The sequence below is a fragment of the Ambystoma mexicanum genome, chromosome 2p, assembly GCF_040938575.1.
Source record: "Ambystoma mexicanum isolate Mex_15411 chromosome 2p, UKY_AmexF1_1, whole genome shotgun sequence".
Taxonomy (NCBI): domain Eukaryota; kingdom Metazoa; phylum Chordata; class Amphibia; order Caudata; family Ambystomatidae; genus Ambystoma; species Ambystoma mexicanum.
The window spans coordinates 808,443,248-808,456,914 of record NC_090923.1 but is presented as its reverse complement, the minus strand read 5'-3'; the positions used below and the strand labels follow the sequence as shown (position 1 = coordinate 808,456,914).

Genomic DNA, 13,667 nt, shown 5'->3' with positions numbered 1-13,667 from the left:
CCTCAACTAACTCTAAAGTAAAATACTCACCTGTGATCAGTCTTCCTTAGGAAGTCTGGCATTTGCTACTTAAGAACCTATCTTGACACTGCCTGTTGGACACTAGACCATAGTGACCCCTGTTCTGCCACTGAGCACTCATGCTTCAAGAATAAGGTAAAGAGTTTTAAAGGATTGGGCCTTTTGCCTAGAAAAGAGAATACATGTTTAGAAGTAATTACTTATAAAAAATAAGTTGGTTGGTAACTGTAACTCTGAGAATGAAGTTAGTAAAGTTATTACTTAAATTAGAAATGTTGTGCCATTCTGAAAACTATATGCAAGATCTTTCTTTCCTTAGAAACTGTTCGCCATTCTAACTGAAAGTAGATGTATGGGTATATTACTCACCTGTTATTTGGTTGTGCCTCTTCCCAAAAGAAAATGCTGTTGGTTTCATTTTCGGATATGAGTGTTCCTCAATTGGGTCTTGCTTGCCCTGACTTGCTGTTAGCCTGTCCGGAATAAATCTGCATTAGGTTTTACCTACCTAGAATAACCTTGTCATTTATAAAGAGTAACAGTGTTTCTGATGTTTGTCAATCTGCTTAGAATCACATGCTGTGCATTGTCCGACATCCAGCGGTCACTGCGGAGTATTGCATTTTGTTTTTCGTAGTCGAAAAGGGGACGTCGACAAGGCGTGTCTGTAACACTATCCCTATAGTGTCGTGCAGTGTACCCACAATCCCTCACACGTCGAGGTCCCTCTGTTTGTATTTTCTCTGCCCTGAGAGAGCCTATTAGACGTGAGTGAGCACAGAAAAGAGAGAGATAAAGGATGTCTATGTTCCTTTCACCTGAGGTGGGAGGAAGGGTGGGCGCATGTGAATCTAAGCAGATACAACCATCAAATGCTTTTACGGTAAGTAATGCATTGTCTTCTGACGTTTGTTAATCTGATTAGAATCACATGCTGTGCATAGACTAGCGAGCAGTAACCGGTGTTGGAGGTGGGTTGTGAGAAGGAACAGTAGAAAAAAGATGTCTTAATACTGCTTGTCCCACCTGGGAATCAGATCTAGAGTGGGCATCTAGAAAGTAGTGTTTTTTAAAGGTGTGTACAGAACTCCAAGTTGCCGCTTTGCAAATAGACTTGAGAGGGACATTTGCAATGAATGCTATGGAAGCCCCAGTGCCTCGAGTAGAATGTGCTCTCGGCTTGAAGGGTAGTTCTCTTAGCAAGAGAGAAACAGAGTGATGCATTGGACAATCCATCTAGATATAGTGGATTTTGAAACTGCATCTCCTTCTCTTCCTGCTGCCACCGAGACAAAGAACGGATTAGTCTTTCTCAGAGGTCTAGTTCTTTCCATATAAAACATGACGGCTCTGCGCACATCCAGTGTATGCAGGCGCTTTTGTCCCAAATTTGAAGGGTTTTGAAAGAACGTTGGTAGTTCCATTGACTGGTTGACATGGAAAATTTCCCTGACCATGTTATCCAGAAACCGTTCCCCTTGGATCGGGACATGGCAAGGGTGAGGTCCATCAAGTCCCCACTCGGCATGTCATCATGCAGCTACCTCGTGCGCCTATGCAGGTTGAAGATGCGACCACTGCAGGAGTTCCTCGACGCCCATTGGATGCAAGCAGCGGGCAGTTTCGAAGACAAGATCTCCCACAATGAGACGATCTGCCGAGCAATCCGGTGGTGGGGCAGCCGCGCGCATCTAGCGGCGGGGTATGGGCTTCCAGACCCATCAAGAGACTGACGACGGACGCCTCCCTGTAAGGATGGGGAGCGCACACCGGAGATCTCCACGCAAGAGGCCTTTGGCTCCCGGAGGAGAGGTCACCACACATCAACGTCCTGGAGCTCCGAGCTGTGTTCTGGGCCCTCAGGTCGTTCCTCCCGTCCCTCAAGGGCTAGGTGGTGAGGGTCTTCACCGACAACACCACTACAGTGGTCTACATCCGGAAGCAAGGGGGCACCAGATCCCCAGCCCTAGCCAAGGAAGCGCAGGATCTGTGGCACTGGGCCGTTGCCCACGGGATGTTCCTGGTACCCTTCCACCTGCAGGAGTAAAGAACATCGTCGCTGACTCGCTCAGCAGGGAGCTGCGCTCGTGCCACGAGTGGGAACTCCGGCAGGATCAAGTAGCTCTGCTATTCCGACGATGGGGCAATCCCCAGATAGATCTATTGTAACAGCAGCGAACACCAAGTGCCCTAGGTTCGCCAGCAGTTTTCCCCAGCTGGGGAGCATGGGCGATGCATTCTCCGTCACCTGTGATGGCCTGTTCCTGTATGCGTTCTTCCCGTTGCTTCTGCTACTCATCAGTCAACTCAGACGGTCCCGGTGCAGGATGATCCTCGTCGCGCCGGCGTGGCCGAGGCAGATATGGTTCCCGGATCTTCAGGACTTCAGGACCCCACCCCCAGTCAAACTGCCGACAGACGCGGATCTTCTCGCCAGTTAAGGAGGCGCCATCCTGCATCACGACCTGGGATTGCTGAACCTGCAGGCTAGACTGCTGCAACACTAGAGTCCGGAGGCTACGATATCCCGGCGGACAGCAAGGATGTCCTTGCAAAGGCCAGTGTGTCCTCGACTCTTAAGTGCTATGGGTATAAATGGAAGAGGTTCTGTGTCTGGTGCTGTGCACAGAAGATCAACCCTCTATGGATTGCGGCCCCTCAAGTGCTACCGTACTTGCTATCGCTGGCCAAGGCTGGGCTGGCACATGCCTCCTTTAAGATCCATCTGGCCGATGACTCCCCCTACACCCGAACTCCGGGGCTGTTGTTGCTGTGGTCTCACTGCCTAGTGAAGGGGTTCATAAAAGGACTGTTCCGCTCGTTACCGCCAGTGAAGGCCCCGGCGTGGGAGCTTAACATGGTGCTGACCAGACTCATGGGCCCGCCATTCGAGCCTCTGCATTCGGCACTGTTGAAATTCCTATCGTAGAAAAATGTTTCTTGTGGCCATCACCTACGCACGACGAGTGGGAGAGATCAGGCCCTCTCCTGTAAACCTCCATACCTGACATTCCACGAGACGAGGGTAGTGCTGTGGACGCACCCCTCCTTCATGCCCAAGGTGCTGTCGGACTTCCATCTCAACGAGCCCTTGGTGTTACCAATTTTTTTTCCCGTCGCCGGCTGAGAGGACCTTGCACTCACTGGATGTGGCTTGAGCGCTGAAGTTCTACATGGACCGCACGAAGAGTTTTCGGAAGACATCACAGCTGTTTGTGAATTTTGGACCTGTGAACCAGGGGAAGGCCCTCTCAAAGGCATCTATTTCCAGATGGCTCTCTGGCTGCATCATGCACTGTCACTAGTTGGCAAAGCGACCGTTGCTCGGCCGTCCGAGAGCCCATTTGACCAGAGCGATCGGTGCTACTACGGCATACCTGTCTGGTGTGCCCCTGCTGGACATATGCAGGGCTGCTACGTGGAGGTCGACACACACCTTCACGAGATTCTACTGTGTCGACTGGGATTCCAGGGAGGAGTCCTGTGTCGGCCAGGCAGTGCTGCGCAACCTTTTCGCTTGAAGGTAAGCCTGGTGAGGCGGTAAGAAATGCTTAATGTTGAGTTGTTGAAATGCTTCATGTCGAGCCTTGCCACCTCCCGTGGTTGTGCATGTGTACTGCTATGTATTGTATTCGTGAGCATGTGAATCCATGCCAGACCCCATGCTGGAGAAGGAACAAGTTACTTACCTGTAATGTTGTTCTCCAGAATAGGTCTGGCATGGATTCACATACGAACCCTCCCTCCTGCCCCTTCGGCTCTTTGTCATACTGCCACTTTACGTGTTACCAAATCTGAAGATGGCTGCCAGAGGAAAGGCTTAGGGAGAGGACAGTCAATGGTTGGGGGAAGTATGGCCCAGAGCTCAGTGATTGGTTTATAGGAGAAAGACAGTGCATAAACGAAAGTTAGTTTTTTCTTTTACCGAGGATGCCCAGCCCGACGACGACGGGTACTGGAGAGCAACAGTTAGAGGTAAGTAACTTGTTCCATCCTGGTAGGTTCCCTGCATATACAGACTAGGTTAGCTTTCACTGCCTTCAAACAGGCACAATGGAATGACTTAAAATAAAATGAAACCGCAATAATAGACTCATGAGTTAAGCCAACATCCCCATTGGGCTCTGTTACCAATCCACCTGTTTTGCATCATCAAAGGTTTATTGGAAACATTTCTGCTAAGTTCCTGACTTATTTGAATAATGTTATCTTACTTATCCTTAATGTATATTTTTCTTTGGACAATGGTTGCCTTAAACTGAGCTTTTTCGGAAATCCTAAACCAGAATTGTAAATCGTGTAATGTAAAAATGCTTTATTTTCTTTCTTTTTTGATTCAGCCTACGGGAGTCTTCAGTCGTCTTAGTGATTCTGCAGAAGACGACAAAGCCACGGAGAGTGATGATGATTGTTCAATCCTGCAGTATGCTGGTGTATTAAAGAATGCGGTCAAGCCTGCAACAAAAGAAACCCCCAAACCAGGAGTGACTATCAAAGCAAAAGCCACAAGCTCCGTACCCAAATCTGCCATCACTTCCTTGAGACGGCCCACTGCGAAGACTGAGCCGTCCACCCCTCCACCCGCAAAAACTGCAAAGGTTACGCCTGCCTCAAAAGTGAGCGTGATTCAGAGACTTGGCACACCTGCCACTCCAGCCATGGCGCAGAGGTTGGGGAAACCACCTCTCCCGCCCATGGCACAAAGACTAGGAAAATCCCCTGCCTTGGCCCAGGATAGCAAAATCTCCAGCTCAAAGGGTAAATCGGCTCCAGAGTTCAGGGTCACCATTAAGCGGACTTTGGGCAGTCCAAAGGTTAGCAGCACAAGTGAGCTGCACAGTGCTAAGATGGACAACACAGGGACTGTAAGTGTGTTCAAAAGACTAGGCAGGAAACGTAATTGAACAGGACTTGTTTTTTTAATCTCTAGATAGTGATTTTGAACAACTCTGTATTTATATCTTTGTATCCCTGTTTAATGATTTAAAAGCATGCCGCAAACAGTTCTCAGGTTTCAGGATGTTTTTTGCCCTTTTGGGATGTAGGTTGGGGAGTGTCATTTACTATTCAGTACCCATGTAAAAAAGCAGCACTACTGCAAAAAAGACATACAATAAAAGGGTATGTTGCTTTTTTATTCACTGTGTGGGGGGTTATTCAGGCTGATTCTTGTACTTTTTCATATATCAAGGCTTTTTATTCTTTACTGCAGTTAGACCACCCATGTCATCGTAAAGTTGGTGTTGGAAAAAATATTCACTTTCATTTGGATGACGCATGCTTCTGTGAGAGAATGTATTTGATTCATTTTTTAACATGGACATAGGCTTTTATGGCACTTGGCAGATATTTTCACTGGCATTATTCTTGTTGCAGAGTTGCCTGGTTCAGGCTCCTCCGACTTGAAGCAATCAAAGTAGCACGGTTTTATCTGCGCAATACAAGAGGCTTAAAGCATCTAGTTGACAAGGGCCCTTGTAGAGACATTCTCAGTAATTCGGCTGCAGAAAACATGGTGTACCTGGGATCCCTTATTTGAGGGCTTTATTAGTATTTTGATTTTTTTTTTTTAAAGGAGATAGGGGTAGACCAAAAGGGGCCTGATAATTTGGGTAAAAAAGAATGGGAGATACTTCTAATGGAAAACTGTCCTAGCATGTATGATATCCACCCGAAGAAGGGAGGTGTAACTCACCTTTTAATATAGGCATGTACTCCACAAGTTGGTAGAGCGACTGAGCAGCCAGGCCTATCTTAAGAGTAATGTGAGCTGTACAATTAAATTAGTAAATACGGGTATCCAAGTAAATACTTACACACTTAAAGTTATAGTTTACATATGTATTTATATTTGCACAAGGATAAATGGACGATCTTTAAAAAGAAGCAACTAATATTAATCCCAAAGTTTAGATTCAATTCAACAAGCGCAATACATTAGGTGTGTGAACCTTTCTTATGCTAAACCTATTCCAGCACACTGAGGTATGTCATTTGAGGTCAGTATTAGCACTTATTTGTGATCACCATTACAATATTGATTTTCAGTGAGGGAAACGTTAAAGTTGGATCAGAGCATACTTTTTAAGTAGTAAAACAGATTCTGCCAGAGAGATGTAGGCAGTCTTTTATCCCAGCAGTAATGGTGTTCAACAATTAAAACCTGTAAGGGAACAAGCACTGCCAAAGCCAATAGGTTCAGAAGGGAGCCAAGACAGCCAAAGTCAATGGGCCAGTTCAGAGTTCTGATGCTCTCTTCTTAGAAAATGTTTTTAAAAAGTCAGTAGTACAGTAGAAAGTTACTCTCAAGATGAGCCACCTTGAAGAAGCACACGCTGGGAGGCCAGTTAAGGTGAATTAAGGTCAACTCAAAAGGGTTTAAATTAGTACTCCCCAAGGTAGGAAGCACCACAGTTGGCAAAAGGTAGATGTACCTGAGAATTGAAGAATTGGTTCCAGCTGGATGCCTTCCTGTTGCAATGTAGCAGACCCTTGTTTCTGGTCCTTGGTCGTGGTGATGAAAGTTGGACGTCTTGCGGGCTTCTGTGGCAGCACGAGAGGGAGGGGTACTTGGCAGCAATGGATTCTCTTTGATTCAGCAGCCTTTTATGTTTTTGGTGCCTTTTTCTCAGCACCAAACAACAACGACTAGCTCTGGTTGGAAGTTACTTGATCCCTCGGTCCTGGACTCTGGATGAACATTTCCTCCTTCTGTAGTGTCCCCTGGATGCTTCCGAAGTTTCAACCGGATTTGCACCTCCGAAGACCATGCACTTGATGATGGTCCGGGGTCCCCGGGCATTGGGATTCTGAAGCCTTGGAAACTCACAGCAAGTCGGGGGTAGCGCCAGAATTATACTTGTCTTTGGGCTAGTTGATCCCACCAGCCCAAGGAGGAAGTCGTCCCTTGCTGGTCTTCCCGGTTGAAACGAAAACGGGGTCAGCACAGCTGCAAGGCTTCCCCAGGCACTTCACGGTCCAGGATTGTGCTGCTGGCGTCTCTTCACATCATCTTCGAATGTCCTCCAGTGGTCGACTCTGCCTCAAGTCCCAAAAGCCTGGCCTTTTAAGCAAACTCCCATTAATTCACAGCCCTAGGCTGTCAATCGCCCAGCAGGATGGCTGTCCTCGCGGACACCCAGCTGGCCAGTCAGAACTGGTTTCACTCATGCACACTAAGAGACATTAAAGGACAAAGCTCCGGGACCCTCCCTCACTTCCTGCCTCTCCAGACGCACAGGAGCCCGCCAAAGGCAAAATGCACAAAGGACTTGACCCCAACTCAAACTGGGTAAAAGCCAACTGGGGCCATTTTGGGAAAATGGTCTGCCGATACATGGCACAAAGGTAGTAAAAAAGAAACCACTGCGACCAGCCATTCAAGTGAGTTAGTGTAACAGAATGTTACATGAGAAGTGGGCGAAGGAGTTCATATGTAACCCCCCAGCACTCGGCCTAGGGTGGTGTGTGCTGGACCCACCAAAGAAAAGGTAAGTAAGACAAGTCATACTATTTTTGGGAACAATAGTAAGTTCAAGGGACTTCTCAGTGACACTGCACAAAAGGTGCTGTGTGTTACAACGCAAAAAGCAGATGCCTATAGAGTTTACCAGACTCCATTAAACAGTCAGAAACACAAAATTCCTAGTCAGAAAAACACACCAGGGAGTGGAGGGGGGGGATAAGGGGCGCGGTGTGAGTCGCACTCATTCAAGAGTAAAAATTAAAAAGCCCTGACTCTGTGCTGGGGGTCTCTAAGGTTAAAGGGAATTGGCACAGAAATGAAAATTCTCCCTGTGTTCTTAATGCAAAATGCCATTATATTGTGGTGATAGAGCTCAACTGAATCTGGAGTTGGTGTCAAATGCGATTCATTGTAGTTCTAAGACCACAATAACGAATAAACAATGCGTTCAGAATCTTGGGCTATGGTAGCTAGTATGCGACTACCTCATGATTTATTAGATTAACTTTTTATATATGATTACATAAAAATCGTGGTTGAACTGTGTATGAAGGAACATTATTAAAGTGATAATTCTACTCTCTTCCTGGCCTTACCCTGAATTCTGGAGCTTGTGAATCTGCTTAGATTCGCATAGACTGCCATCTAGTGGTTGAAATCGAAAAAAGGGGCATCTACAGGGGCATACCTGTAACACTAACCCTGCCCTATGTCTATGGCTTCCATGATCCCTCTCCCCCTCTGTCGAACCTGTCGAAAAGGTGATGCAGTAGGGAGAGTGGGGGAGGGAGGACATTTCTTATTTCAAAAGGTTTACAGAATGCCTCTAAGCCCCTTTACACTTTAACACAATTACTAGCTTGCTCGTTCTCAGCCATCCTAATGGAGAAAACTGTTAAAATTTTGCACACAAAGTAACACAAAATTCCCTGGGAAGGTCACAACTGCGTGTCTAACCGCTTCCTTCCAAGGGACAATGACGACTTACGGTGTCAGCCCTGTAGACTGTTTAAACCAAAAACACTCAAGGAGCATCTAACTAAAAGGTGAGCAGCCTACGCAAGGCAGGTTGAAAAAAGAAAAAAAAAAAGAAATTGGCCGAATCCATCACCATGGAAGACCTACAGTCCGAGGAAACCGGCAGCGGATTTGCTAGCGACGCTGAGGCGCAAGAGATCGATGAAACGCAGAAAGTTTACTTGCAGCCTGTCCCAGCTCTGTATGGCTGACGTCCAGTCTTGCTGTGGAGACTACTGGCGTCCACAAGGCTGCAGAAGGCCCAAAGGCCAAACAAACTGACAAACACTGTTGGGTCCGTTTCTCTAAAGTCCTAATAAGACTTCATAAAACCATATCTGAGTCAGTACAAACGTTCCACTGTTAGTATAAGGCTGTACCACCTGAGAATGTTTTGGTAGCCTGGATCGAGCAGCCAGGCTTATCTTGGGAGGAAGAGAGGACTGTAACATGGTACAAAGAAATTGTTGCTTACATATTGTCCAGAGAGACACAAACACCATATATTGTAGAAATAAAGGTTTATTTAAATACTAGTAGGTCCAGATAAATCTTGGGGAAGTAAGTATTATAACACACAAACACAATTATAAAATCATTATCAATACTTAGTGATACAACCCAAAGTATAGTAAAACCAGGGTAGATACCCTTTCAGAATACCATCAGTAATTCTAGGCTAGTAGACCCTGTCAGCCATGCAGTGACACTCAGTTACATAAATCACTTCATGCACCAACCCAGTTAAAAGTATAGTCTTTGTAACAGCCATTACTTTGTAGAACACAGTTCAGAGCTAGTAATGTAACTCATATACTTTCTGGAGGGGCCTCAAGCTACTGAATGGGTTCCGTGTTCTTTCGTTAACAGGTTTTTTAACGCCTGCAGTTTCAATGTAGAAAGAATAACAAACGTTCAAATACTTTTTTTTTTTTTAAGGGGATGTTCCTCCCCCTCGCACACTCCTTTTTAACTATTCCTGACCCCCCCAACCCCCTGCCGTTACCCCCCCCCCCACAACCCCTTAACTACACTTTCCCACTTCCCAAAAAAAAAAATCGATGAAACATTTTTGTTATTCCTCCACGTTGAAACAGCAGGTGTTGGAAAGCCTGGCGATAAAAGAACGTCGTACCACTGATATGAACACTCAAGAACTATCTCAGAATGTACTTAGCAATTTCAGTGAAAGCAAAACTCAATTACGCTTTAAGAAAGACACAATTTATTTCAAGGTAAGTCATTGACCTAATGGCACATAATTATCTGCTATCTAATAGCTAGTTATACCCTGTATATAGTTTCTGAGGTAAGAAATTTATGAAACTGTTTTAGAATAGCACCAACGCAGTTCAGGCAAGCACAACCCATGGTTACAAACTTAGAAGAGCAGCAGCTATTCAAGTTAAGTAAGGCCTATATACTTTTAAGAGGAACAGCAACTCAAAGATTGTTCTAGATCTGCATAAAGCAGACCAGGGAAATCGAAACCCAAAGATGCACTTTAAGAATGAATTATTCTGAGCAGGTAACCCCTTTTTGATAACCTTTTACACTCATTCAGTTAAGAATAATAAAACAGTACCAACACTCTTTACTTTTCAGAAGGGGGAACCCCCATTCAGTTACATACTTGGAGGGCACAATGCAACTCAAAGGTATGTATAACTTAATGACACTTGTAACTTGTTCTTTCACTGAGATAGTTACCACATGAAACTCTTTGGCTAGTGAGTATTTTTATAATTGTTATACTTTCAAGGCAGAATCCTTATATTATAAAGTCCTTCCCTATTTAAAGCACATGTTTTCTCAGAGCCAGAAGAGTGACCCTGGTGGTGTAGGTGCCAGCTGTAGGCAGGTCAGGATAAGGTGAGTTAGTGTTCAGGTACTTCACAAAAGGCTCCCTATATGCGTTCCAGCATTAGGGCTGGGCAAGTGCTATGGGCAAACTCCCAACCACACATCACCCACTCGGCTTCAGAGGATGCACACCAGACTTAAGTGTTACCCCAGCCCACAAGGAGAAGAGCTTCAGAGTGGATTCTTTCAGGATGTAGCAGCAAAGGAACCTGTCCCTGGATTCTTGGTCTGGAGACAATCTAACTGGACACTGGATTGGAACTTGCAGCAGCATTTGTATCTGTTGATTTATAAAGCAGTCATCACCGGAGGCTTCCAGCAAAGATTTCTTCACGGATTTGCAGGGCTCTGTAGATTTGGGGCCATTTTACAGCAGCCTGATGAAGACTAAATATCGTTGGTCGGATTCTCTTCGCTCATCTGGTCCTGCATTCGGGTCAGGGGACTTCAAGGATTTGAATCGTGTCTCTGGAGATCCAGCAGGAGTCCACCAAAGTTTCGGCGAGGTTCGGACTGCAGAAGACCAAGCACTGCACTTAGGCTCGAGGTCCGAGGGTATTGGCTGTTTGCAGCCCAGCAAGGTGCAGCACGACGTGGGATGGCTCAAAATGCTGGTGGTCTTAGGACTAGTGGATTTCACCAGCCTCTGGGTAGGAGCTGTAGCATTCGGGACCCCCCGGCCAATTGTCACATCTGTTTTCACAAGATGTCCTCAGGAGCTGCTGAACCCCACAGTCCCTCCAAGATGTTGCACTCTCAACCAAGTTCTAAACGACTTAGCCTGGAACACTCCCAAGGGGAAGTGTATAAAATAAAAGTTCAGATTCCAGGCCTTGACTCGAAAGTAGCAGATTAGCTTATACATCCTAATTTCTTCCCCCTTACTTCATTCCCTAGTGGCTCAGTAGCTTTAACTGAAATTCCCTCTACTATATCCAGAGCAATCTTGCAGTAATACTACTTGTCAAAATGTTTATCAGTTGTCTAAGATCACTCCTAAAAGTTAAGGTTTCCAAAAGTAGTTTTCTTTGCTTCAATCAGCCTTCAAGAGTTTGTCTTTGTTGCTCACATAAACTTGTGCATAACTCTGCTTCAATTCCCGAATTACTGCTTTTGTTTTCAAGAATTAATAGTGATTCTCCAGCATGGGGTCTGGTATGGATTCACATGCTCATGAATATTCCCCGTCCTCCGACTGGGAATCCTCGGTAAAAGGAAAACAGTTTTGCTCTAAAGCTTAAAACTGCCTTTCTCCTATTCAACAATCACCGATGTGAGTCATTCTGCACCCATACAATGATTGTCTTCCTAAGCCCCACCCCTGATGGCCATCTTCACATTTTGTACCACACGCTTCAGTGCTGGGATTCCTCTTTAGTTGCTCAACAAGCTACTTCTCGATTTTGCTATTGTTTGGTGAAAAATCGTTCTATTCTTGTACAAACGGTCTTTTGGACTGACTGGTACAGTGATGGGGACCTGCTGCTGGTGAAGATCCGACTGCTACATTGTCAGATCTTCCAGTGAAGTTGGCGGGCCTAGTCGAGGCCTACTTCGCGCCTTGCCATGTCCGAAGAAGGCAAGAGGAGCCTGTTCAAGCTCTGCGCCAGATGTGTTTTGAGGAACGTCTACGTGGAAGAGGGGCGCACAAAGTTACTTTACTGTTTACATCCCTAACACAACGAGGACCGGTGCGAAATCTGTCAAGGGGTTTCCCCGCCAAGAAATAGCGGGACCATTACCCCAGGCTGGTTGCTTGGCTGAAGGAGGAGAGGGCCACAGGCGTGACACCCAGTGGTGTACAGGCCGCATCCATGTCAGGACGACCATTGTAACGTTCTCCCTCTGAGAAGAGGTCGAGATCCGCAGACGATGCTCCCTCACAGGAAATCCATAAGGCGGCGAAGCGCCATGCTGCTGACCCTACAAGGGCCACCGCGACAGAAGGTGCCAGTTTGGAGTATACTCGCTCACCTTCAATGTCCACGGTAAGCCTGCCGGTGAGTGGCCTGTCTGAAAGTCTACCGTCCTCCTTGAAACATAGGCCAAGGAAGGACACTCACAAGGAAGACTGCATCCAGCCGTTGACGAGTCACAAATGAAGGTCCCAGTCTACGTAACTGTCATCTACTGACACATCCCTGACAAAGTCCTAGTCCATGCCTACCCCGTCCACGGCTGCCCTGTTGACGGTTGCTCCGCCCACAGAGGCTCTGTTGATCGCCCTGTCTATGGTTCCGTCGATGACCATCTCTTTGAAATCTTTGGCAAGGGTTACCCAACCTCCCCGGCTGGCCGCTACTACCGCTCTGGGCCTGTCTCCGATCGCCTCGACCACGACTACTCAGTTGGTGAAGGCTCCAATCTCTTCCAGTAGCTGTATCCGAAGGGAGAGCAAGGGAACACATCATGGAGATCTACAGTTCGCTGAGGGAACGATTTAGTCTTTTGAGACCAACGAGAGGTGCTTGCCTGTCAGTGCCCATGCCAGTGGGTCGGAGAGACTTCTCTCTGGATATTTGTACTACTCTGCAAACCCTGGTTCCTGAAATCCATCTCCCTCCACAGGTGTCTGTCAGAACCCACCCCCGAGCAGAGCCCACGAAGGCATAGGCCTCGCCTGCATCCTCCAGTGCCTAGGCAACTGGCGCCAGCCTCCACGGCACTGGCGCACGACCTGCCCCTAACGGACACAGTTGCAGATACAGGAATGGACACTGATGGGTTTGACAACTTCATAACGGCGGACGGACTGTCGCTGGGTGCAGATGATGCCCCTAAGGCATCACCGCTTGATAAAGTGGGTTCCTTTCACTCCATGTTGTCAAGGGTGTCTACCCTGTTCAACTGAGATGGTGGAATTCCGTTATGAGATGGGCATCATCCAGGAGGTTTGTGGCTTCTATTCCACTACTGGATGATGTTTGGGAAGAGGGCTTGGCCCTTATGAAGACCCCAAATATGGCCCTGCTAGGGCAGGACAGGCTGAATTATAGGGTCCCAGATTCGGCATCTAATTACTTAAGATCCCAACAGTCTTTGGAAACAGTGGTCTCAGCCACAGCAAGTAAACAGTCGCCCAACCCCTCCTTGAAATCCTTCCTTCCTCTGGACCAGGAAGGAAAGAAGCTGGACGCAATGGGCAAACCTATTTATACTGACCACCTTGACAGTAAAAACTGCCAATGCCCTGGCATACTAGCTGGCTAGGACGGGGAGTTATGGAATAAGCTTGTTACAATCCTGGATTTCCTCCTAGAAGACAAGAAGACTGAGGCCTTGGCCCTGTTTCAGGAAGGGG

The 13,667-nt window shown here is 46.8% G+C and overlaps 1 protein-coding gene across 3 annotated transcripts in view; it reads left to right on the top strand.

Annotated features, from left to right (window-relative positions):
- The window catches only part of C2PH19orf47 (chromosome 2p C19orf47 homolog), a 260,110-nt gene extending 254,952 nt beyond the window's left edge, over positions 1–5,158 (top strand). For all 3 annotated transcript variants that reach the window (XM_069644482.1, XM_069644483.1, XM_069644481.1), the window contains exon 9: positions 4,362–5,158. In XM_069644482.1, the coding sequence (XP_069500583.1) occupies positions 4,362–4,925 (564 nt within the window). In that variant the 3' untranslated portion in view covers positions 4,926–5,158. The remainder of the gene's footprint in view (positions 1–4,361) is intronic.
- Positions 5,159–13,667: the final 8,509 nt, after the last annotated feature.